The 25,980-nt window shown below is 55.0% G+C and overlaps 1 protein-coding gene across 1 annotated transcript in view; it reads right to left on the bottom strand.

Moving 5' to 3' along the window:
* Nucleotides 1–3,980: 3,980 nt before the first annotated feature.
* Nucleotides 3,981–25,980, bottom strand: part of LOC142906699 (uncharacterized) — a 42,151-nt gene continuing 20,151 nt past the window's right edge. The window contains exons 9-12 of the mRNA XM_076055044.1: nucleotides 18,541–18,664; nucleotides 16,037–16,119; nucleotides 8,233–8,351; nucleotides 3,981–5,807 (exon numbers count right to left, since the gene is read on the bottom strand). Of these exons, the coding sequence (XP_075911159.1) occupies nucleotides 5,013–5,807; nucleotides 8,233–8,351; nucleotides 16,037–16,119; nucleotides 18,541–18,664 (1,121 nt within the window). The 3' untranslated portion in view covers nucleotides 3,981–5,012. The remainder of the gene's footprint in view (nucleotides 5,808–8,232; nucleotides 8,352–16,036; nucleotides 16,120–18,540; nucleotides 18,665–25,980) is intronic.

Below are 25,980 nucleotides of genomic sequence, written 5' to 3'. Positions count from 1 at the left end.
GAAGTCAGGGCACCAAGTTTCCGCATCAACCACGTAGCGGCGGGGCTTGCGATGAACGTGCGAGCCACAAACAAAAAAAACCATCGCCTCCGATCACAAATCCAAGACGCGTCTCGCCACCAGCGTAGCGGACCAGAGGACAACCTTCCTGAAGAAGGCGACCGGGACCAGGGGGGACAGGGGGGGTGGGTGGGTGGGTGAGAAATAGGATTTAAAAAATTTTGTTGGGGGTACCATCAAAGTGTGGGCTCCGACACGGGTTATAACTTGCAGTCGTTCATTATGAGACCTCCTTTGCCAGAAACAAGATATAGGAATAGGTTTTACCCTTTTAACTGGCACAAAAACTGACACCTTTATTCAAGGCATCGTGTTTGCAATGACCACAACACAAGCAGTCAAAATGCAAACAAAAAAGACAACTCTGATAATATTATTACAAGCAGTCAAAATGCAAACAAAAAAGACAACTCTGATAATATTATTATTATCAGACAACTCAAAAAAGACAACTCTGATAATATTATTATTATCAGACAACTCTGATAATAATAATATTATCAGAGTTGTCTTTTTTGTTTGCATTTTGACTGCTTGTGTTGTGGTCATTGCAAACACGATGCCTTGAATAAAGGTGTCAGTTTTTGTGCCAGTTAAAAGGGTAAAACCTATTCCTATTGCAGTCGTTCATCCAATAAAATATTCGGTACAGCTTTGGCTGTGGTTTCTCCCCCCTCTCTCTCACTCTCCCCTCTCTCTCACTACGGATGGTGCAGCAAAACCTCGTGGACTGCGCGTAACTTTGTCCGCGCGCGAACATTTTAAGTAAATATTAACTCGATAAACGAGCGAGGTGGTCTTGCAATACGAGCAGCAGCAGCAGCACGTGCACACGCCTTGTACTGCCGAGCGTCACGTGATCACGCAACTGTGACGCACTACGTTGTGCTTTGATGTACGAGCGCTTTGATGTACGAGTGCTCTGGATGGCAAACACGTTCACCGGAGCGAATTGTGCTCGCCATCAAAAGGTTTTTACTGTACACTAGTATATACTACACAATACACTACTATACACTACACTATATACTACACTACTATACACTACACTATACACTACTATACACCACACTATATACTACACTACTATACACTACACACTACACTACACTATACACTACACTATACACTACTATACACCACACTATATACTACACTACTATACACTACACTGTACACTACACTATACACACCACACTATATACTACACTACTATAAACTACACTATACACTACACTGTACACTACACTATACACTACACTGTACACTACACTATACACACCACACTATATACTACACTACTATACACTACACTATACACTACACTGTACACTACACTATACACTACACTATACACTACACTATACACTACACTGTACACTACACTATACACTACACTACTATACACTACACTATACACTACACTATACACTACACTACTATACACTACACTGTACACTACACTACTGTATCCGCGGGCCCAGGCTGCCCTGCTGCCCCACGTGGCGCTCAACCAGCTCGCCGCTGGGAGATGGCGGGCCGGGGGTCGGGCCGGGGGTCGGGCCGGAGGTCGGGCCGGGGGTCGGGCCGGAGGTCAGGCCAGAGGTCGGGCCGGGGGTCGGGCCGGGGGTCGGGCCGGGGGTCGGGCCGGGGGTCGGGCCGGGGGTCGGGCCGGGGGTCGGGCCGGAGGTCGGGCCGGGGGTCGGGCCGGAGGTCGGGCCGGGGGTCGGGCCGGAGGTCGGGCCGGGGGTCGGGCCGGGGGTCGGGCCGGAGGTCGGGCCGGGGGTCGGGCCGGAGGTCGGGCCGGGGGTCGGGCCGGGGGTCGGGCCGGGGGTCGGGCCGGGGGTCGGGCCGGGGGTCGGGCCGGGGGTCGGGCCGGAGGTCGGGCCGGGGGTCGGGCCGGAGGTCGGGCCGGGGGTCGGGCCGGAGGTCGGGCCGGGGGTCGGGCCGGGGGTCGGGCCGGAGGTCGGGCCGGGGGTCGGGCCGGAGGTCGGGCCGGGGGTCGGGCCGGGGGTCGGGCCGGGGGTCGGGCCGGGGGTCGGGCCGGGGGTCGGGCCGGGGGTCGGGCCGGGGGTCGGGCCGGGGGTCGGGCCGGGGGTTGGGCCGGAGGTCGGGCCGGGGGTCGGGCCGGGGGTCGGGCCGGAGGTCGGGCCGGAGGTCGGGCCGGAGGTCGGGCCGGGGGTCGGGCCGGAGGTCGGGCCGGAGGTCGGGCCGGAGGTCGGGCCGGAGGTCGGGCCGGGGGTCGGGTCGCCTCGTGGCCGACGGGAGTTGGCGGGCCGGCGGCGCTGACGACGGCGAGCTCCTCTCCATCTTGAACACCGGCACCCCGCACCTTGCTCCGCCCCCCTGCGCTACCCGGCGACTAAGCCCCGCCTCTGGCCACACCCCTCCTGGAAACTAAGCCCCGCCTCTGACCACGCCCCTCCTGGAACTAAGCCCCGCCTCTGGCCACGCCCCTCCTGGAACCAAGCCCCGCCTCTGGCCACGCCCCTCCTGGAACCAAGCCCCGCCTCTGGCCACGCCCCTCCTGGAACGAAGCCCCGCCTCTGGCCACGCCCCTCCTGGAACTAAGCCCCGCATCTGGCCACGCCCCTCCTGGAACTAAGCCCCGCATCTGGCCACGCCCCTCCTGGAACTAAGCCCCGCCTCTGGCCACGCCCCTCCTGGAACCAAGCCCCGCATCTGGCCACGCCCCTCCTGGAACTATGCCCCGCCTCTGGCCACGCCCCTCCTGGAACTAAGCCCCGCATCTGGCCACGCCCCTCCTGGAACTAAGCCCCGCCTCTGGCCACGCCCCTCCTGGAACTAAGCCCCGCCTCTGGCCACGCCCCTCCTGGAACTAAGCCACGCCTCTGGCCACGCCCCTCCTGGAACTAAGCCCCGCATCTGGCCACGCCCCCTCCTGGAACTAAGCCCCGCATCTGGCCACGCCCCTCCTGGAACTAAGCCCCGCATCTGGCCACGCCCCTCCTGGAACTAAGCCCCGCCTCTGGCCACGCCCCTCATGGAACCAAGCCCCGCATCTGGCCACGCCCCTCCTGGAACTAAGCCCCGCCTCTTGCCACGCCCCTCCTGGAACTCAGCCCCGCCTCTGGCCACGCCGCTCCTGGAACTAAGCCCCACCTCTGGCCACGCCCCTCCTGGAACCTTGGGGAATGCTCCCAGAGGCTTCCCGGGTGGCTCCGCCCCCTCATCCCTCCCCACCTCCGCCATAACACAGCACATGGCGCTCTCATTACAAAAGTATGAACATTTCAAGTAGATTTTACACTTTCTGGCAAACAAACAGGCGGTGTTAAGATGTTTAAACACCAAATAGAAATGTAGAGTCTCCCCTCCCCCCACCCCACAATGGAACAAGTTCGTCGGTTTAGAAATACTGAGGCTGGGCCCTGCCTAGGATCCATCCTGGGTTCAACCTGCAGGCCAGATTGCATGAGGAGCTCAGAGATCGCTGGAAGATCTGGACACGGTCCCCGTCGCCGTGCGTGTCTGCGGGCGTTTGTGTAGACTCGCACAGAGACTCACAGACTCACCTCACACAGTAGAGACCCACAGACTACTCACACAGTAGAGACCCACAGACTACTCACACAGTAGAGACCCACAGACTACTCACACAGTAGAGACCCACAGATTCGCACAGAGACCCACAGACTCTCACAGAGACCCACAGACTCGCACAGAGACCCACAGACTCTCACAGAGACCCACAAAGAACCACAGACTCTCACAGAGACCCACAGACTCGCACAGAGACCCACAGACTCTCACAGAGACCCACAGACTCGCACAGAGACCCACAGACTCTCACAGAGACCCACAGACTACTCACACAGAGACCCACAGACTCGCACAGAGACCCACAGACTCGCAAAGAGACTCACAAACTCGCACAGAGACCCACAAACTCGCACGGAGCCCACCCAGAGACATGTTTAAGTCAACAAATGATCCGGGTGACAATTTTCGCAGAAAATAAAATAAAAAAAACCGGCACGCGACATCCCGTATATCCGCCACCCTCCCCGTCAACTCCGCGCGACTCCCCAGCAACCGCTGTCGTGAGCCCAGCCGGTAAACCGAGTTGCCTGGCACTGGGGCTGAGTTCCACAGAGATGCACCCGGGGTAACTGCGGGAGATCGCAAGTTGACCCAAGGTGACTGTCGTTGAACGGGGGTTGACCAGAGTTGAGTGTCGTTGAGCGGGGGTTGACCAGAGTTGAGTGTCGTTGAACGGGGGTTGACCAGAGTTGAGTGTCGTTGAACGGGGGTTGACCAGAGTTGAGTGTCGTTGAACGGGGGTTGACCAGAGTTGAGTGTCGTTGAGCGGGGGTTGACCCGAGTTGAGTGTCGTTGAACGGGGGTTGACCAGAGTTGAGTGTCGTTGAACGGGGGTTGACCAGAGTTGAGTGTCGTTGAGCGGGGGTTGACCAGAGTTGAGTGTCGTTGAACGGGGGTTGACCAGAGTTGAGTGTCGTTGAACGGGGGTTGACCAGAGTTGAGTGTCGTTGAGCGGGGGTTGACCAGAGTTGAGTGTCGTTGAGCGGGGGTTGACCAGAGTTGAGTGTCGTTGAGCGGGGGTTGACCAGAGTTGAGTGTCGTTGAGCGGGGGTTGACCAGAGTTGAGTGTCGTTGAGCGGGGGTTGACCAGAGTTGACCGTCGTTGAGCGGGGGTTGACCAGAGTTGAGTGTCGTTGAGCGGGGGTTGACCAGAGTTGAGTGTCGTTGAACGGGGGTTGACCCGAGTTGAGTGTCGTTGAACGGGGGTTGACCAGAGTTGAGTGTCGTTGAACGGGGGTTGACCAGAGTTGAGTGTCGTTGAGCGGGGTTGACCAGAGTTGAGTGTCGTTGAACGGGGGTTGACCCGAGTTGACCTTTGCTGAACGGGGTTGACCCCAGGTGACTCTCTCCCCCCCGCACTCCCCCCCCACTCTCCCCCCCCCCCCCCACTAGTATCTCGTCCTGGGGAAGTCCTCTCCCTCTCCCTCCCCCTCCCGCTGCTGCTGCTGCTGCTGCGGCTGCCCCTGTAGGCGATGGCCTCGGTGGTCACGCTTGCACCGCTGGGCCTCCACGGCAGCGCCCGGCGGAGCCGACGACCGTGGCGACGGAGCCGACGGAGCTGACCGTGGCGACGGAGCTGACGGAGCTGACGGAGCTGACCGTGGCGACGGAGCTGACGGAGCTGACGGAGCTGACCGTGGCGACGGAGCTGACGGAGCTGACCGTGGCGACGGAGCTGACCGTGGCGACGGAGCTGACCGTGGTGACGGAGCCGACGGAGCCGACGGAGCCGACCGTGGTGACGGAGCCGACCGTGGCGACGGAGCCGACCGTGGCGACGGAGCTGACGACCGTGGCGACGGAGCCGACGGAGCCAACGGCGCCGACGGAGCCGACGGAGCCGACGGAGCCGACGGAGCCGACGGAGCCGACGGAGCCGCCGACCGCGGCGCTTGGAGGGCTTGGGCCGCATCTCGTAGCCGGCGCCGTTCTCGCCGCGAGGGCCTCGGCTCCACCCACGACGGCCGGCGGGACGGTGTGGCGGGGCCGTGAGGCCGGACACGGGAAGAGGTGGCGACGCCGGCGACGCCGGCGGTGGCGTTGGAGGCGGTGGTGGCGGTGGTGGCGTTGGTGGCGGTGGCGTTGGAGGCGGTGGTGGCGTTGGAGGCGGTGGTGGCGGTGGTGGCGTTGGAGGCGGTGGTGGCGGTGGCGTTGGAGGCGGTGGTGGCGGCGTTGGAGGTGGCCTGCTCGTGGAGAGACGCAGACAAGGAGACACGGAGACAGACAGACACACAGACACGGAGACACAGAGAATCGTAGACTCGGAGACGACACGGGGACTCGGGGACAGACAGAGACACAGAGACACACAAATAACACGGAGACACAGACACTCGGAGACAGAGACACAGAGACACACAGATTACACGGAGACACAGACACTCGGAGACAGAGACACAGAGACACACAGATTACACGGAGACACAGACACTCGGAGACAGAGACACAGAGACACACAGATTACACAGAGACACACAGATTACACGGAGACACAGACACTGGGAGACAGAGACATAGAGACACACAGATTAAGCGGAGACACAGACACTCGGAGACAGAGACACAGAGACACACAGATTACACAGAGACACACAAATAACACGGAGACACAGACACTGGGAGACAGAGACACAGAGACACACAGATTACACGGAGACACAGACACTCGGAGACAGAGACACAGAGACACACAGATTACACAGAGACACACAGATTACATGGAGACACAGACACTCGGAGACAGAGACACAGAGACACACAAATTACACGGAGACACAGACACTGGGAGACAGAGACACAGAGACACACAGATTACACGGAGACACAGACACTCAGAGACAGAGACACAGACGACACCGAGACAGAGTGATGTTAGTGATTTCCGTGATGATGGTGGTGATGTCAGTAGTGATGTTGGTGGTGGTGGCAATGGTGATGATGTTGGTGGTGATGGTGTTGGTGGTGGTCTTAGTGGTGGTGGCGGTGATGGCGGTGATGGCGGTGATGGTGGTGATGATGGTGATGTCAGAGGTGATGTTGGTGGTGGTGACGATGGTGATGATGGTGGTGATGATGGTGATGATGTTGGTGATGGTGATGATGTTGGTGATGATGATGGTGGTGACGGTGATGATGTTGGTGATGATGGTGGTGGTGACGATGGTGATGATGTTGGTGACGGTGATGATGTTGGTGATGGTGATGATGTTGGTGATGGTGATGATGTTGGTGATGGTGATGATGATGGTGGTGACGGTGATGATGTTGGTGATGATGGTGGTGGTGACGATGGTGATGATGTTGGTGACGAAGGTGATGATGTTGGTGATGGTGATGATGTTGGTGATGGTGATGATGTTGGTGATGATGTTGGTGATGGTGATGATGTTGGTGATGGTGATGATGATGTTGGTGGTGACGGTGATGATGTTGGTGATGATGGTGGTGGTGACGATGGTGATGATGTTGGTGATGATGGTGGTGGTGACGATGGTGATGATGTTGGTGATTGTGATGTTGGTGATGGTGACGATGGTGATGTCAGAGGTGATGTTGGTGGTGGTGACGATGGTGATGATGGTGGTGATGGTGATAATGTTTGTGATGGTGGTGATGGTGACGGTGATGATGTTGGTGATGGTGATGATATTGATGATGTTGGTGGTGTTGACGATGGTGATGTTGATGGTGGTGATGGTGATGATGTTGATGATGGTGGTGACGGTGATGATGTTGATGATGTTGATGGTGTTGACGATGATGAAGTTGGTGGTGAAGTTGGTGGTGACGATGGTGATGATGGTGGTGACGGTGATGATGTTGGTGATGGTGATGATGTTGGTGATGGTGATGATGATGTTGGTGGTGACGGTGATGATGTTGGTGATGATGGTGGTGGTGACGATGTTGATGATGTTGGTGATGATGGTGGTGGTGACGATGGTGATGATGTTGGTGATTGTGATGTTGGTGATGGTGACGATGGTGATGATGTTGGTGATGTTGGTGGTGGTGATGATGGTGGTGATGGTGATAATGTTTGTGATGGTGGTGATGGTGATGGTGATGATGTTGGTGATGGTGGTGACGGTGATGATGTTGATGATGTTGGTGGTGTTGACGATGATGATGTTGGTGGTGACGATGGTGATGATGGTGATGATGGTGGTGATGATGTTGGTGATGTTGATGATGTTGGTGATGTTGATGATGTTGGTGATGGTGTTAACGATGATGATGTTGGTGTTGACGATGGTGATGATGTTGGTGATGGTGATGATGTTGGTGATGATGGTGGTGGTGGTGACGATGGTGAAGATGGTGTTGACGATGGTGATGATGTTGGTGAAAGTGATGATGGTGATGATGTTGGTGAAGTTGATGATGGTGATGATGTTGGTGATGGTGATGATGGTGGTGGTGACGATGGTGGTGACGGTGATGATGTTGGTGATGATGGTGGTGGTGACGATGGTGATGATGTTGGTGATGATGGTGGTGGTGACGATGGTGATGATGTTGGTGATGGTGATGATGGTGGTGGTGACGATGGGATGGTGATGATGTTGGTGATGGTGATGATGATGGTGGTGGTGGCGGATGTCTCACCGCACAATCCTGTGCTCTCTGCAACGCAGAGACTCCGACCCTGGGACTAGGGGTCACATCCACCACCTCTTCCTCCTCGTCCACCACCTCCACCTCTTCCTCCTCCTCCGTGTCAACCTCTGCAGTGAACACAGAAAACCACGGCATGGCGCTCGTGCCAGGCTAGGTGCAGGTAATGTGGGGGAGACGCTGAGGGAGACACTGAGGGAGACACTGAGGGAGACACTGAGGGAGACACTGAGGGAGACACTGAGGGAGACGTGGGGGAGATGTGGGGGAGACACTGAGGGAGACACTGAGGGAGACACTGAGGGAGACACTGAGGGAGACGTGGGGGAGACACTGAGGGAGACACTGAGGGAGACGTGGGGGAGACGTGAGGGAGACACTGAGGGAGACACTGAGGGAGACGTGAGGGAGACAATGAGGGAGACACTGAGGGAGACGTGAGGGAGACACTGAGGGAGACACTGAGGGAGACACTGAGGGAGACACTGAGGGAGACACTGAGGGAGACGCTGAGGGAGACACTGAGGGAGACGCTGAGGGAGACACTGAGGGAGACACTGAGGGAGACACTGAGGGAGACGCTGAGGGAGACGGGGGGAGACGATGAGGGAGACACTGAGGGAGACACTGAGGGAGAAACTGAGGGAGACACTGAGGGAGACGCTGAGGGAGACGGGGGGAGACGATGAGGGAGACGCTGAGAGAGACGCTGAGGGAGACGTGGGGGAGACACTGAGGGAGACACTGAGGGAGACACTGGGGGAGACACTGAGGGAGACGTGAGGGAGACACTGAGGGAGACGCTGAGGGAGACACTGAGGGAGACACTGAGGGAGACACTGAGGGAGACGCTGAGGGAAAAGTGGGGGAGACACTGAGGGAGACACTGAGGGAGACACTGAGGGAGACACTGAGGGAAAAGTGGGGGAGACACTGAGGGAGACACTGGGGGAGACGCTGAGGGAGACGCTGAGGGAGACACTGAGGGAGACATGGGGGAGACACTGAGGGAGACACTGAGGGAGACACTGAGGGAGGCGCTGAGGGAGACACTGAGGGAGACACTGAGGGAGACACTGAGGGAGACGTGGGGGAGACACTGAGGGAGACACTGAGGGAGACACTGAGGGAGACACTGAGGGAGAAGTGGGGGAGACACTAAGGGAGACACTGAGGGAGACGCTGAGGGAGACACTGAGGGAGACGCTGAGGGAGACACTGAGGGAGACACTGAGGGAGACACTGAGGGAGACACTAAGGGAGACACTGAGGGAGACGTGGGGGAGACGTGGGGGAGACACTGAGGGAGACACTGAGGGAGACACTGAGGGAGACGCTGAGGGAGACACTGGTGGGAGACGCTGAGGGAGACACTGAGGGAGACACTGAGGGAGACGTGGGGGAGACACTGAGGGAGACACTGAGGGAGACGTGGGGGAGACGTGGGGGATACACTGAGGGAGACACTGAGGGAGACACTGAGGGAGACAGTGGGGGAGACACTGAGGGAGACACTGAGGGAGACACTGAGGGAGACACTGAGGGAGACACTGAGGGAGACACTGAGGGAGATACTGAGGGAGACGCTGAGGGAAAAGTGGGGGAGACACTGAGGGAGACACTGAGGGAGACGCTGAGGGAGACACTGAGGGAGACGTGGGGGAGACAGTGAGGGAGACACTGAGGGAGACACTGAGGGAGACACTGAGGGAGACACTGAGGGAGACGTGGGGGAGACGCTGAGGGAGACACTGAGGGAGACACTGAGGGAGATGCTGAGGGAGACACTGAGGGAGACACTGAGGGAGACACTGAGGGAGACGTGGGGGAGACACTGAGGGAGACACTGAGGGAGACACTGAGGGAGACGTGGGGGAGACGTGAGGGAGACACTGAGGGAGACACTGAGGGAGACGCTGAGGGAGACACTGAGGGAGACGTGGGGGAGACGTGGGGGAGACGTGGGGGAGACGTGAGGGAGACGTGGGGGAGACACTGAGGGAGACGTGGGGGAGACACTGAGGGAGACGCTGAGGGAGACACTGAGGGAGACGCTGAGGGAGACACTGAGTGAGACACTGAGGGAGACACTGAGGGAGACACTGAGGGAGACACTGAGGGAGACGCTGAGGGAGACACTGAGGGAGACACTGAGGGAGACGCTGAGGGAGACACTGAGGGAGACGCTGAGGGAGACACTGAGTGAGACACTGAGGGAGACACTGAGGGAGACACTGAGGGAGACACTGAGGGAGACGCTGAGGGAGACACTGAGGGAGACACTGAGGGAGACACTGAGGGAGACACTGAGGGAGACGCTGAGGGAGACACTGAGGGAGACGCTGAGGGAGACACTGAGGGAGACACTGAAGGAGACGCTGAGGGAGACACTGAGGGAGACACTGAGGGAGACGCTGAGGGAGACACTGAGTGAGACACTGAGGGAGACACTGAGGGAGACACTGAGGGAGACACTGAGGGAGACGCTGAGGGAGACACTGAGGGAGACACTGAGGGAGACACTGAGGGAGACACTGAGGGAGACGCTGAGGGAGACACTGAGGGAGACACTGAGGGAGACACTGAGGGAGACGCTGAGGGAGACACTGAGGGAGACACTGAGGGAGACACTGAGGGAGACACTGAGGGAGACATGGGGGAGATGTGGGGGAGACGCTGAGGGAGACACTGAGGGAGACGCTGAGGGAGACACTAAGGGAGACACTGAGGGAGACACTGAGGGAGACACTGAGGGAGACGTGGGGGAGACACTGAGGGAGACACTGAGGGAGACACTGAGGGAGACGCAGAAGGAGACGCTGAAGGAGACACTGAGGGAGACGTGGGGGAGACACTGAGGGAGACGCTGAGGGAGACACTGAGGGAGACGCTGAGGGAGACGCTGAGGGAGACACTGAGGGAGACGCTGAGGGAGACGCTGAGGGAGACGCTGAGGGAGACGCTGAGGGAGACACTGAGGGAGACACTGAGGGAGACACTGAGGGAGACACTGAGGGAGACTTGGGGGAGACGCTGAGGGAGATGCTGAGGGAGACGCTGAGGGAGACACTGAGGGAGACACTGAGGGAGACGCTGAGGGAGACACTGAGGGAGACACTGAGGGAGACACTGAGGGAGACACTGAGGGAGACACTGAGCGAGACACTGAGGGAGACACTGAGGGAGACGCTGAGGGAGACACTGAGGGAGACGTGGGGGAGACAGTGAGGGAGACACTGAGGGAGACGCTGAGGGAGACACTGAGGGAGACACTGAGGGAGACACTGAGGGAGACACTGAGGGAGACACTGAGGGAGACACTGAGGGAGACACTGGGGGAGACGTGGGGGAGACACTGAGGGAGACACTGAGGGAGACGTGGGGGAGACACTGAGGGAGACACTGGGGGAGACGCTGAGGGAGACGTGGGGGAGACACTGAGGGAGACACTGAGGGAGACACTGAGGGAGACGCTGAGAAAGACACTGAGGGAGACGCTGAGGGAGACACTGAGGGAGACACTGAGGGAGACGCTGAGGGAGACACTATGGGAGACACTGAGGGAGACACTGAGGGAGACACTGAGGGAGACGCTGAGGGAGACACTGAGGGAGACACTGAGGGAGACACTGAGGGAGACACTGAGGAAGACGCTGAGGGAGACGTGGGGGAGACACTGAGGGAGACGTGAGGGAGACACTGAGGGAGACACTGAGGGAGACGCTGAGGGAGACGCTGAGGGAGACACTGAGGGAGATGCTGAGGGAGACACTGAGGGAGATGTGGGGGAGACACTGAGGGAGACGTGGGGGAGACACTGAGGGAGACACTGAGGGAGATGTGGGGGAGACACTGAGGGAGACGTGGGGGAGACACTGAGGGAGACGCTGAGGGAGATGCTGAGGGAGACGTGGGGGAGACGCTGAGGGAGACGCTGACGGAGACACTGAGGGAGACACTGAGGGAGACGCTGAGGGAGACACTGAGGGAGACGCTCAGGGAGACACTGAGGGAGACACTGAGGGAGACACTGAGGGAGACACTGAAGGAGACGCTGAGGGAGACGTGAGGGAGACACTGAGGGAGACACTGAGGGAGACACTGAGGGAGACACTGAGGGAGACACTGAGGGAGACACTGAGGGAGACACTGAGGGAGACACTGAGGGAGACGCTGACGGAGACACTGAGGGAGACACTGAGGGAGACACTGAGGGAGACACTGAGGGAGACACTGAGGGAGACACTGAGGGAGACACTGGGGGAGACGTGGGGGAGACGCTGAGGGAGACACTGAGGGAGACGCTGAGGGAGACACTGAGGGAGATGCTGAGGGAGACACTGAGGGAGACGTGGGGGAGACACTGAGGGAGACGCTGAGGGAGATGCTGAGGGAGACGTGGGGGAGACGCTGAGGGAGACGCTGAGGTGAGTAGTGGTGAGTAGTGGTGAGTAGTAGTGGTGAGTGTGGTGAGTAGTAGTGGTGAGTAGTAGTGGTGAGTGTGGTGAGTAGTAGTGCTGAGTAGTGGTGAGTAGTAGTGGTGAGTAGTAGTGGTGAGTGTGGTGGTGAGTAGTAGTGGTGAGTGGTGGTGAGTAGTAGTGGTGAGTAGTAGTGGTGAGTAGTAGTGGTGAGTAGTATTGGTGAGTAGTAGTGGTGAGCGAGTGGTGAGTGGTGGTGAGCGAGTGGTAAGTAGTAGTGGTGAGTAGTGGTGAGTAGTAGTGGTGAGTAGTGGTGAGTGTAGTAGTGGTGAGTAGTGGTGAGTGTACTAGTGGTGAGTAGTGGTGAGTAGTGGTGAGTAGAAGTGGTGAGTGTAGTGGTGAGTAGTAGTGGTGAGTAGTATTGGTGAGTAGTAGTGGTGAGTAGTGGTGAGTAGTGGTGAGTAGTATTGGTGAGTAGTAGTGGTGAGTAGTAGTGGTGAATAGTGGTGAGTAGTGGTGAGTGAATGGTGAGTAGTGGTGAGTAGTAGTGATGAGTAGTAGTGGTGAGTAGTAGTGGTGAGTAGTGGTGAGTAGTAGTGGTGAGTAGTAGTGGTGAGTAGTAGTGGTGAGTAGTAATGAGTAGTAGTGGTGAGTGTAGTGGTGAGTGGTAGTGGTGAGTAGTAGTGGTGAGTAGTGGTGAGTGTAGTGGTGAGTAGTGGTGAGTATTGGTGAGTAGTAGTGGTGAGTAGTAGTGGTGAGTAGTAGTGGTGAGTAGTGGTGAGTAGTAGTGGTGAGTAGTAGTGGTGAGTAGTGGTGAGTAGTAGTGGTGAGTAGTAGTGGTGAGTGGTGGTGAGTAGTGGTGAGTGGTGGTGTGTAGTGGTGAGTACGAGTGGTGAGTAGTGGTGAGTAGTAGTGGTGAGTAGTGGTGAGTAGTAGTGGTGAGTAGTAGTGGTGAGTAGTAGTGGTGAGTAGTGGTGAGTAGTAGTGGTGAGTAGTTGTGAGTAGTGGTGAGTAGTAGTGGTGAGTAGTAGTGGTGAGTAGTAGTGGTGAGTAGTAGTGGTGAGTGGTGGTGAGTAGTGGTGAGTGTAGTGGTGAGTAGTGGTGAGTATTGGTGAGTAGTAGTGGTGAGTAGTAGTGGTGAGTAGTGGTGAGTAGTGGTGAGTAGTAGTGGTGAGTGGTGGTGAGTAGTGGTGAGTGGTGGTGAGTAGTGGTGAGTACTAGTGGTGAGTAGTGGTGAGTAGTAGTGGTGAGTGGTGAGTAGTAGTGGTGAGTAGTAGTGGTGAGTAGTAGTGGTGAGTGGTAGTGGTGAGTAGTAATGGTGAGTAGTAGTGGTGAGTAGTGGTGAGTAGTGGTGAGTAGTAGTGGTGAGTAGTAATGGTGAGTAGTAGTGGTGAGTAGTGGTGAGTAGTGGTGAGTGAATGGTGAGTAGTGGTGAGTAGTAGTGGTGAGTAGTGGTGAGCGAGTGGTGAGTAGTGGTGAGTGAATGGTGAGTAGTAGTGGTGAGTAGTGGTGAGTAGTGGTGAGTGGTGGTGAGTAGTAGTGGTGAGTAGTGGTGGTGAGTAGTGGTGAGTAGAAGTGGTGAGTAGTGGTGAGTAGTAGTGGTGAGTAGTAGTGGTGAGTAGTAGTGGTGAGTAGTGGTGAGTGAATGGTGAGTAGTGGTGAGTGAATGGTGAGTAGTGGTGAGTAGTGGTGAGTGGTGGTGAGTAGTAGTGGTGAGTAGTAGTGGTGAGTAGTGGTGAGTAGTAGTGGTGAGTAGTAGTGGTGAGTATTGGTGAGTAGTGGTGAGTAGTATTGGTGAGTAGTGGTGAGCGAGTGGTGAGTAGTGGCGAGTGAATGGTGAGTAGTAGTGAGTGGTGGTGAGTAGTAGTGGTGAGTAGTGGTGAGTAGTGGTGAGTAGTAGTGGTGAGTAGTAGTGCTGAGTATTGGTGAGTATTGGTGAGTAGTGGTGAGTAGTGGTGAGTAGTATTGGTGAGTAGTGGTGAGTAGTATTGGTGAGTAGTGGTGAGTAGTGGTGAGTAGTATTGGTGAGTAGTGGTGAGTAGTATTGGTGAGTAGTGGTGAGTAGTAGTGGTGAGTAGTAGTGGTGAGTAGTGGTGAGTAGTAGTGGTGAGTAGTGGTGAGCGAGTGGTGAGTAGTGGCGAGTGAATGGTGAGTAGTGGTGAGTGGTGGTGAGTAGTAGTGGTGAGTAGTGGTGAGTAGTATTGGTGAGTAGTAGTGGTGAGTAGTAGTGGTGAGTAGTAGTGGTGAGTAGTGGTGAGTGGTGTTGAGTAGTAGTGGTGAGTAGTGGTGAGTAGTATTGGTGAGTAGTGGTGAGTAGTGGTGAGTAGTAGTGGTGAGTATTGGTGAGTAGTGGTGAGTAGTGGTGAGTAGTAGTGGTGAGTAGTAGTGGTGAGTAGTAGTGGTGAGTAGTGGTGAGTAGTAGTGGTGAGTAGTGGTGAGTGGTGTTGAGTAGTAGTGGTGAGTAGTAGTGGTGAGTAGTGGTGAGTAGTATTGGTGAGTAGTGGTGAGTAGTAGTGGTGAGTATTGGTGAGTAGTAGTGGTGAGTAGTTGTGAGTAGTGGTGAGTAGTGGTGAGTAGTATTGGTGAGTAGTGGTGAGTAGTATTGGTGAGTAGTGGTGAGTAGTGGTGAGTAGTAGTGGTGAGTATTGGTGAGTGGTAGTGTTGAGTAGTAGTGGTGAGTAGTAGTGGTGAGTAGTGGTGAGTAGTGGTGAGTAGTGGTGAGTAGTGGTGAGTAGTAGTGGTGAGTAGTGGTGAGTAGTAGTGGTGAGTAGTCGTGAGGAGTGGTGAGTAGTGGTGAGTAGTAGTGGTGAGTAGTGGTGGTGAGTAGTGGTGAGTAGAAGTGGTGAGTAGTGGTGAGTAGTAGTGGTGAGTAGTAGTGGTGAGTAGTAGTGGTGAGTAGTGGTGAGTGAATGGTGAGTAGTGGTGAGTGAATGGTGAGTAGTGGTGAGTAGTGGTGAGTGGTGGTGAGTAGTAGTGGTGAGTAGTAGTGGTGAGTAGTGGTGAGTAGTAGTGGTGAGTAGTAGTGGTGAGTATTGGTGAGTAGTGGTGAGTAGTATTGGTGAGTAGTGGTGAGCGAGTGGTGAGTAGTGGCGAGTGAATGGTGAGTAGTAGTGAGTGGTGGTGAGTAGTAGTGGTGAGTAGTGGTGAGTAGTGGTGAGTAGTAGTGGTGAGTAGTAGTGCTGAGTATTGGTGAGTATTGGTGAGTAGTGGTGAGTAGTGGTGAGTAGTAGTGGTGAGTAGTAGTGGTGAGTAGTTGTGAGTAGTGGTGAGTACTAGTGGTGAGTAGTAGTGGTGAGTAGTAGTGGTGAGTAGTGGTGAGTAGTAGTGGTGAGTAGTAGTGGTGAGTAGTATTGGTGAGTATTGGTGAGTGGTCTCACTGTTCAGCTGTCCCCACTGTCGCTGGATCCAGGCGCGGTACTGAACCACCTCCTCCGCCACACGCACCACGCGGCCCAACAACCTGCACACAACCACAACCACAACCACCACCACAACCACCACCACAACCACCACCATCACCACCACAACCACCACAACCACCACCATCACCACCACAACCACAACCACCGCTACAACCACAATATCAGCATCACCACCACAACCACCACCACAACCATCACCACAACCACCACAACCACCACCACCACAACCACCACAATATCAGCATCACCACCACAACCACCACCACAACTACAACCACCATCACCACAACCACAATATCAGCATCACCACCACAACCACCACAACCACCACTACAACCACCACCACCACAACCACAACATCAGCATCACCACAACCACCACCACAACCACCACCACCACCACAATATCAGCATCACCACAACCACCACCACCACAACCACCACCACAACCACCACCACAATATCAGCATCACCACCACAACCACCACAACCACCGCCTAAACCACCACCACAACCACAATATCAGCATCACTACAACCACCACCACAACCACCACCACCACAACCACCAACACCACAACCACAACATGAACATCGTCACAACCACCACAACCACCAAAACCATCCCAACCACCATCACAACATGAAAATCGTGACAACCACAACACAACCACCAACAACCACCACCACAACATCAACATCACCACAACCAACATCACAACCACCACCACCACCACAACACAACCACAACTACCACAACCACAACATCACAACATGAAAATCGTCACAACCAAAACACAACCACCACCAACAACTACCACCAACAACCACCACAACCACATCAACATCACCACAACCACCACCACAACATCGTCACAACCACCACAACCACCATCACAACATGAAAATCGTCACAACAGTGAGTGGTGAGTGAGTGGTGAGTGAGTGGTGAGTGAGCGAGTGGTGAGTGAGTGGTGAGCGAGTTGTGAGCGAGTGGTGAGTGAGTGAGTGGTAAGTGGGTGAGTGAGTGAGTGAGTGGTGAGCAAGTGGTGAGTGAGCGAGTGGTGAGCGAGTGGTGAGCGAGTGGTGAGTAACTCACGAGCGTGAGCCCTGGCTGGAGCGGTAGTGGTGAGCGAGCGGTGAGTGAGTGGTGAGTGGTGACTAGTGGTGAGTGAGTGGTGAGTAGTGGTGAGTGAGTGGTGAGTGAGCGAGTGGTGAGTGAGCGAGCGGTGAGTGAGTGGTGAGTGAGCGAGTGGTGAGTGAGTGGTGAGTGAGTGGTGAGTGAGTGGTGAGTGAGTGAGTGGTGAGCGAGTGGTGAGTGAGCGAGTGGTGAGTGAGCGAGTGGTGAGCGAGTGGTGAGTGAGTGGTGAGCGAGTGGTGAGTAACTCATGAGCCCTGGCTGGAGCGGTAGTGGTGAGCGAGTGGTGAGCGAGTGGTGAGCGAGTGGTGAGTGAGCGAGTGAGTGGTGAGCGAGTGGTGAGCGAGCGGTGAGTGAGCGAGTGGTGAGCGAGCGGTGAGTGAGCGAGTGGTGAGCGAGTGGTGAGCGAGTGGTGAGTAACTCACGAGCCCTGGCTGGAGCGGTAGTGGTGAGCGAGTGGTGAGTGAGCGAGTGGTGAGCGAGTGGTGAGCGAGTGAGTGGTGAGTAACTCACGAGCCCTGGCTGGAGCGGTAGTGGTGAGCGGTAGTGGTGAGCGAGTGGTGAGTGAGTGGTGAGCGAGTGGTGAGCGAGTGGTGAGCGAGTGAGTGGTGAGTAACTCACGAGCCCTGGCTGGAGCGGTAGTGGTGAGCGAGTGGTGAGTGAGTGGTGAGCGAGTGGTGAGTGAGTGGTGAGTGAGCGAGTGGTGAGTAACTCACGAGCCCTGGCTGGAGCGGTAGTGGTGAGCGAGTGGTGAGTGAGTGGTGAGCGAGTGGTGAGCGAGTGGTGAGCGAGCGAGTGGTGAGTAGCTCACGAGCCCTGGCAGGAGCGGTAGTGGTGAGCGAGTGGTGAGTGAGTGGTGAGCGAGTGGTGAGTGAGTGGTGAGCGAGTGGTGAGTAACTCACGAGCCCTGGCTGGAGCGGTAGTGGTGAGCGAGTGGTGAGTGAGCGAGTGGTGAGTGAGTGGTGAGCGAGTGGTGAGCGAGTGGTGAGCGAGTGAGTGGTGAGTAACTCACGAGCCCTGGCTGGAGCGGTAGTGGTGAGCGAGTGGTGAGCGAGTGGTGAGTGGTGAGTGAGCGAGTGGTGAGCGAGCGAGTGGTGAGTAGCTCACGAGCCCTGGCAGGAGCGGTAGTGGTGAGCGAGTGGTGAGTGAGTGGTGAGCGAGTGGTGAGCGAGTGGTGAGCGAGCGAGTGGTGAGTAACTCACGAGCCCTGGCTGGAGCGGTAGTGGTGAGCGAGTGGTGAGTGAGCGAGTGGTGAGTGAGCGAGTGGTGAGTGAGTGGTGAGCGAGTGGTGAGTGAGTGGTGAGCGAGTGGTGAGTAACTCACGAGCCCTGGCTGGAGCGGTAGTGGTGAGCGAGTGGACTCACGGCGTGGCTCAGGGTGAGGAAGGCCGAGCTGAATGCCTGTCGCACGTGGAGAGCTCCAAATGAGCTTCGGCCCACGTCGTTACCTGGGGCACAACCATTACCACAAACATTACCACAAACATTACCACAAACATTACCACAAACATTACCACAACCATTACCACAAACATTACCACAACCATTACCACAACCATTACCACAAACATTACCACAAACATTACCACAAACATTACCACAAACATTACCACAAACATTACCACAAACATTACCACAACCATTACCACAACCGTTACCACAAACATTACCACAAACATTACCACAAACATTACCACAAACATTACCACAAACATTACCACAACCATTACCACAACCATTAACACAACCATTACCACAAACATTACCACAAACATTACCACAAACATTACCACAAACATTACCGCAAACATTACCACAAACATTACCACAAACATTACCACAAACATTACCACAAACATTACCACAAACATTAACACAACCATTACCACAAACATTACCACAAACATTACCACAAACATTACCACAACCATTACCACAAACATTACCACAAACATTACCACAAACATTACCACAAACATTACCACAAACATTACCACAAACATTACCACAACCATTACCGCAACCATTACCACAAACATTACCACAACCATTACCACAACCACCACAACCATTACCATTACCACAACCATGACCACAACCATGACCACAACCACCACAACCATTACCACAACCACCACAACCATTACCACAACCATTACCACAACCATTACCACAACCACCACAACCATTACCACAACCACCACAACCACCACAACCATTACCACAACCACCACAACCACCAGAACCACCACAAACATTACAACCATTACCACAACCACCACAACCACCACAACTATTACCACAACCATTACAACAACCACCACAACCACCACAAACATTACAATCATTACCACAATCATTACCACAACCATTACCACAACCATCACCACAACCATCACCACAACCATTACCACAACCATCACCACAACCATTACCACAACCACCACAACCATTACCACAACCACCACAACCATTACAACAACCACCACAACCATTACAACAAAAACCACAACCATTACCATACCACAACAACCACCACAACCATTACAACAACCACCACAACGATTACCATACCACAACAACCACCAAAACCATTACCACAACCATTACCATACCACAACAACCACCAAAACCATTACCACAACCATTACCACAACCACCATCCCACCCATTACCACAATCATTACCACAACCACCACCATCAATCACCACCACAAAACACGATAACCACCATCACCTCTCGCCATAGACTACACACGTGGTGACGTCAGTGACGGTAGTAGCTGTGAGTGACGCGCAGGGTGATGACTGATCCTAGCTACAGACTACACACGTGGTGACGTCAGTGACGGTAGTAGCTGTGAGTGACACGCAGGCTGATGACTGATCCTAGCTACAGACTACACACGCAGTGACGTCAGTGACGGTAGTAGCTGTGAGTGACACGCAGGCTGATGACTGATCCTAACTACAGACTACACACGCAGTGACGTCAGTGACGGTAGTAGCTGTGAGTGACATGCAGGCTGATGACTGATCCTAGCTACAGACTACACACACAGTGACGTCAGTGACGGTAGTAGCTGCGGCTGTGAGTGACACACAGGGTGATGACTGATCCTAGCTACAGACTACACACACAGTGACGTCAGTGACGGTAGTAGCTGAGTGACACGCAGGGTGATGACTGATCCTAGCTACAGACTACACACACAGTGACGTCAGTGACGGTAGTAGCTGTGAGTGACACGCAGGCTGATGACTGATCCTAGCTACAGACTACACACACAGTGACGTCAGTGACGGTAGTAGCTGAGTGACACGCAGGGTGATGACTGATCCTAGCTACAGACTACACATGCGGTGACGTCACTGACGGTAGTAGCTGCGGCTGTGAGTGACGCGCAGGGTGATGACTCATCCTAGCTACAGACTACACACGCTGTGACGTCAGTGACGGTAGTAGCTGTGAGTGACACGCAGGCTGATGACTGATCCTAGCAACAGACTACACACACAGTGACGTCAGTGACGGTAGTAGCTGTGAGTGACACGCAGGCTGATGACTCATCCTAGCTACAGACTACACACGCAGTGACGTCAGTGACGGTAGTAGCTGTGAGTGACACGCAGGGTGATGACTGATCCTAGCTACAGGCTACACACACAGTGACGTCAGTGACGGTAGTAGCTGCGGCTGTGAGTGACACGCAGGGTGATGACTGATCCTAGCTACAGACTACACACGCTGTGACGTCATTGACGGCAGTAGCTGTCAGTGACACGCAGGGTGATGACTGATCCTAGCTAGACTACACACACAGTGACGTCACTGACGGTAGCAGCTGCGGCTGTGAGTGACACGCAGGGTGATGACTGATCCTAGCCACAGCCTACAAACGCAGTGACGTCAGTGACGGTAGTAGCTGTGAGTGACACGCAGGGTGATGACTGATCCTAGCTACAGACTACACACGCGGTGACGTCAGTGACGGTAGTAGCTGTGAGTGACACGCAGGGTGATGACTGATCCTAGCTACAGACTACACACGCTGTGACGTCAGTGATGGCAGTAGCTGCGGCTGTGAGTGACACGCAGGCTGATGACTGATCCTAGCTACAGACTACACACACAGTGACGTCAGTGAAGGTAGTAGCTGTGAGTGACACGCAGGGTGATGACTGATCCTAGCTATAGACTACACACGCGGTGACGTCAGTGACGGTAGTAGCTGCGGCTGTGAGTGACACGCAGGGTGATGACTGATCCTAGCTACAGACTACACACACAGTGACGTCAGTGACGGTAGTAGCTGTGAGTGACACGCAGGCTAATGACTGATCCTAGCTACAGACTACACACGTGGTGACGTCACTGACGGCAGTAGCTGTGAGTGACACGCAGGCTAATGACTGATCCTAGCTACAGACTACACACGTGGTGACGTCAGTGACGGTAGTAGCTGTGAGTGACACACAGGGTGATGACTGATCCTAGCTACAGACTACACACACAGTGATGTCAGTGATGGTAGTAGCTGTGAGTGACAGGCAGGGTGATGACTGATCCTAGCTACAGACTACACACGCAGTGACGTCAGTGACGGTAGTAGCTGTGAGTGACGCGCAGGGCTGATGACTGATCCTAGCTACAGACTACACACGCGGTGACGTCAGTGATGGTAGTAGCTGTGAGTGACACACAGGGTGATGACTGATCCTAGCTACAGACTACACACACAGTGACGTCAGTAGCTGCAGCTGTGAGTGACACGCAGGCTGATGACTGATCCTAGCTACAGACTACACACGCGGTGACGTCAGTGACGGTAGTAGCTGTGAGTGACACACAGGCTGATGACTGATCCTAGCTACAGACTACACACACGGTGACGTCAGTGACGGTAGTAGCTGTGAGTGACAGGCAGGCTGATGACTGATCCTAGCTACAGACTACACACACAGTGACTTCAGTGACGGTAGTAGCTGTGAGTGACACGCAGGGTGATGACTGATCCTAGCTACAGACTACACACACAGTGACGTCAGTGACGGTAGTAGCTGTGAGTGACACGCAGGGTGATGACTGATCCTAGCTACAGACTACACACACAGTGACGTCAGTGACGGTAGTAGCTGTGAGTGACAGGCAGGGCGATGACTGATCCTAGCTACAGACTACACACACAGTGACGTCAGTGACGGTAGTAGCTGCGGCTGTGAGTGACACGCAGGGTGATGACTGATCCTAGCTACAGACTACACACACAGTGACGTCAGTGACGGTAGTAGCTGTGAGTGACACGCAGGGTGATGACTGATCCTAGCTACAGACTACACACGCGGTGATGTCAGTGAGGGTAGTAGCTGTGAGTGACACGCAGGCTGATGACTGATCCTAGCTACAGACTACACACGCGGTGACGTCAGTGACGGTAGTAGCTGCGAGTGACACCCAGGCTGATGACTCATCCTAGCTACAGACTACACACGCAGTGACGTCATTGACGGTAGTAGCTGCAGCTGTGAGTGACACGCAGGCTGATGACTGATCCTAGCTACAGACTACACACGCGGTGACGTCAGTGACGGTAGTAGCTGTGAGTGACACGCAGGGTGATGACTGATCCTAGCTACAGACTACACACGCGGTGACGTCAGTGACGGTAGTAGCTGTGAGTGACACGCAGGCTGATGACTCATCCTAGCTACAGACTACACAGGCAGTGACGTCAGTGAGGGTAGTAGCTGTGAGTGACACGCAGGGTGATGACTGATCCTAGCTACAGACTACACAGGCAGTGACGTCAGTGATGGTAGTAGCTGTGAGTGACACACAGGGTGATGACTGATCCTAGCTATAGACTACACACACAGTGACGTCAGTGACGGTAGTAGCTGTGAGTGACACGCAGGGTGATGACTGATCCTAGCTACAGACTACACACACAGTGACGTCAGTGACGGTAGTAGCTGTGAGTGACACGCAGGCTGATGACTGATCCTAGCTAGACTACACACACAGTGACGTCACTGACGGTAGTAGCTGTGAGTGACGCACAGGCTGATGACTGATCCTAGCTACAGACTACACACACAGTGACGTCAGAGACGGTAGTAGCTGTGAGTGACGCGCAGGCTGATGACTGATCCTAGCTACAGACTACACAGGCAGTGACGTCAGTGACGGTAGTAGCTGTGAGTGACACGCAGGGTGATGACTGATCCTAGCTACAGGCTACACACACAGTGACGTCAGTGACGGTAGTAGCTACGGCTGTGAGTGACACGCGGGGTGATGACTGATCCTAGCTACAGACTACACACACAGTGACGTCAGTGACGGTAGTAGCTGTGAGTGACACACAGGGTGATGACTGATCCTAGCTACAGACTACACACGCGGTGACGTCGGTGACGGTAGTAGCTGTGAGTGACGCGCAGGGCTGATGACTCATCCTAGCTACAGACTACACAAACAGTGACGTCAGTGACGGTAGTAGCTGTGAGTGACACACAGGGTGATGACTGATCCTAGCTACAGACTACACACGCAGTGACGTCAGTGAAGGTAGTAGCTGTGAGTGACACGCAGGGCTGATGACTGATCCTAGCTACAGACTACACACGCAGTGACGTCAGTGAAGGTAGTAGCTGTGAGTGACACGCAGGGTGATGACTGATCCTAGCTACAGACTACACACACAGTGACGTCAGTGACGGTAGTAGCTGTGAGTGACACGCAGGGTGATGACTGATCCTAGCTACAGACTACACACGCGGTGACGTCAGTGATGGTAGTAGCTGTGAGTGACACGCAGGGTGATGACTGATGCTAGCTACAGACTACACACGCGGTGACGTCAGTGACGGTAGTAGCTGTGAGTGACACGCAGGCTGATGACTGATCCTAGCTACAGACTACACACACAGTGATGTCAGTGACGGTAGTAGCTGCAGCTGTGAGTGACACGCAGGGTGATGACTGATCCTAGCTACAGACTACACACGCGGTGACGTCAGTGACGGTAGTAGCTGTGAGTGACACACAGGGTGATGACTGATCCTAGCTACAGACTACACACACGGTGACGTCAGTGATGGTAGTAGCTGTGAGTGACACGCAGGGTGATGACTGATGCTAGCTACAGACTACACACGCGGTGACGTCAGTGACGGTAGTAGCTGTGAGTGACACGCAGGCTGATGACTGATCCTAGCTACAGACTACACACACAGTGACGTCAGTGACGGTAGTAGCTGCAGCTGTGAGTGACACGCAGGGTGATGACTGATCCTAGCTACAGACTACACACGCGGTGACGTCAGTGACGGTAGTAGCTGTGAGTGACACACAGGGTGATGACTGATCCTAGCTACAGACTACACACACAGTGACGTCAGTGAAGGTAGTAGCTGTGAGTGACACGCAGGGCTGATGACTTATCCTAGCTACAGACTACACACACGGTGACGTCAGTGACGGTAGTAGCTGCGGCTGTGAGTGACATGCAGGGTAATGACTGATCCTAGCTACAGACTACACACACAGTGACGTCAGTGACGGTAGTAGCTGCAGCTGTGAGTGACACGCAGGGTGATGACTGATCCTAGCTACAGACTACACACGCGGTGACGTCAGTGACGGTAGTAGCTGTGAGTGACACACAGGGTGATGACTGATCCTAGCTACAGACTACACACACAGTGACGTCAGTGACGGTAGTAGCTGTGAGTGACACGCAGGCTGATGACTGATCCTAGCTACAGACTACACACGCGGTGACGTCAGTGACGGTAGTAGCTGTGAGTGACACGCAGGGTGATGACTGATCCTAGCTACAGACTACACATGCAGTGACGTCAGTGACGGTAGTAGCTGTGAGTGACACGCAGGGTGATGACTGATCCTAGCTACAGACTACACACGCGGTGACGTCAGTGACGGTAGTAGCTGTGAGTGACACGCAGGCTGATGACTGATCCTAGCTACAGACTACACACACAGTGACGTCAGTGACGGTAGTAGCTGTGAGTGACACGCAGGGTGATGACTGATCCTAGCTACAGACTACACACACAGTGACGTCAGTGACGGTAGTAGCTGTGGCTATGAGTGACACGCAGGCTGATGACTGATCCTAGCTACAGACTACACACACAGTGACGTCAGTGACGGTAGTAGCTGTGAGTGACGCGCAGGGTGATGACTGATCCTAGCTACAGACTACACACGCTGTGACGTCAGTGACGGTAGTAGCTGTGAGTGACACACAGGGTGATGACTGATCCTAGCTACAGACTACACACACAGTGACGTCAGTGACGGTAGTAGCTGTGAGTGACACACAGGCTGATGACTGATCCTAGCTACAGACTACACACACAGTGACGTCAGTGATGGTAGTAGCTGTGAGTGACACGCAGGGTGATGACTGATCCTAGCTACAGACTACACACGCGGTGACGTCAGTGACGGTAGTAGCTGCGGCTGTGAGTGACACGCAGGGTGATGACTGATCCTAGCTACAGACTACACACACAGTGACGTCAGTGATGGTAGTAGCTGTGAGTGACACACAGGGTGATGACTGATCCTAGCTACAGACTACACAAACAGTGACGTCAGTGACGGTAGTAGCTGCGGCTGTGAGTGACACGCAGGCAGGGTGATGACTGATCCTAGCTACAGACTACACACACAGTGACGTCAGTGACGGTAGTAGCTGCGGCTGTGAGTGACACGCAGGGTGATGACTGATCC

This window comes from Petromyzon marinus, chromosome 69, assembly GCF_048934315.1.
Source record: "Petromyzon marinus isolate PM22_M1 ecotype Great Lakes invasive population chromosome 69, UKy_Petmar_22M1.pri1.0, whole genome shotgun sequence".
In the NCBI taxonomy this organism is placed as follows: domain Eukaryota; kingdom Metazoa; phylum Chordata; class Hyperoartia; order Petromyzontiformes; family Petromyzontidae; genus Petromyzon; species Petromyzon marinus.
This window is presented reverse-complemented; position numbering and strand designations above follow the sequence as displayed.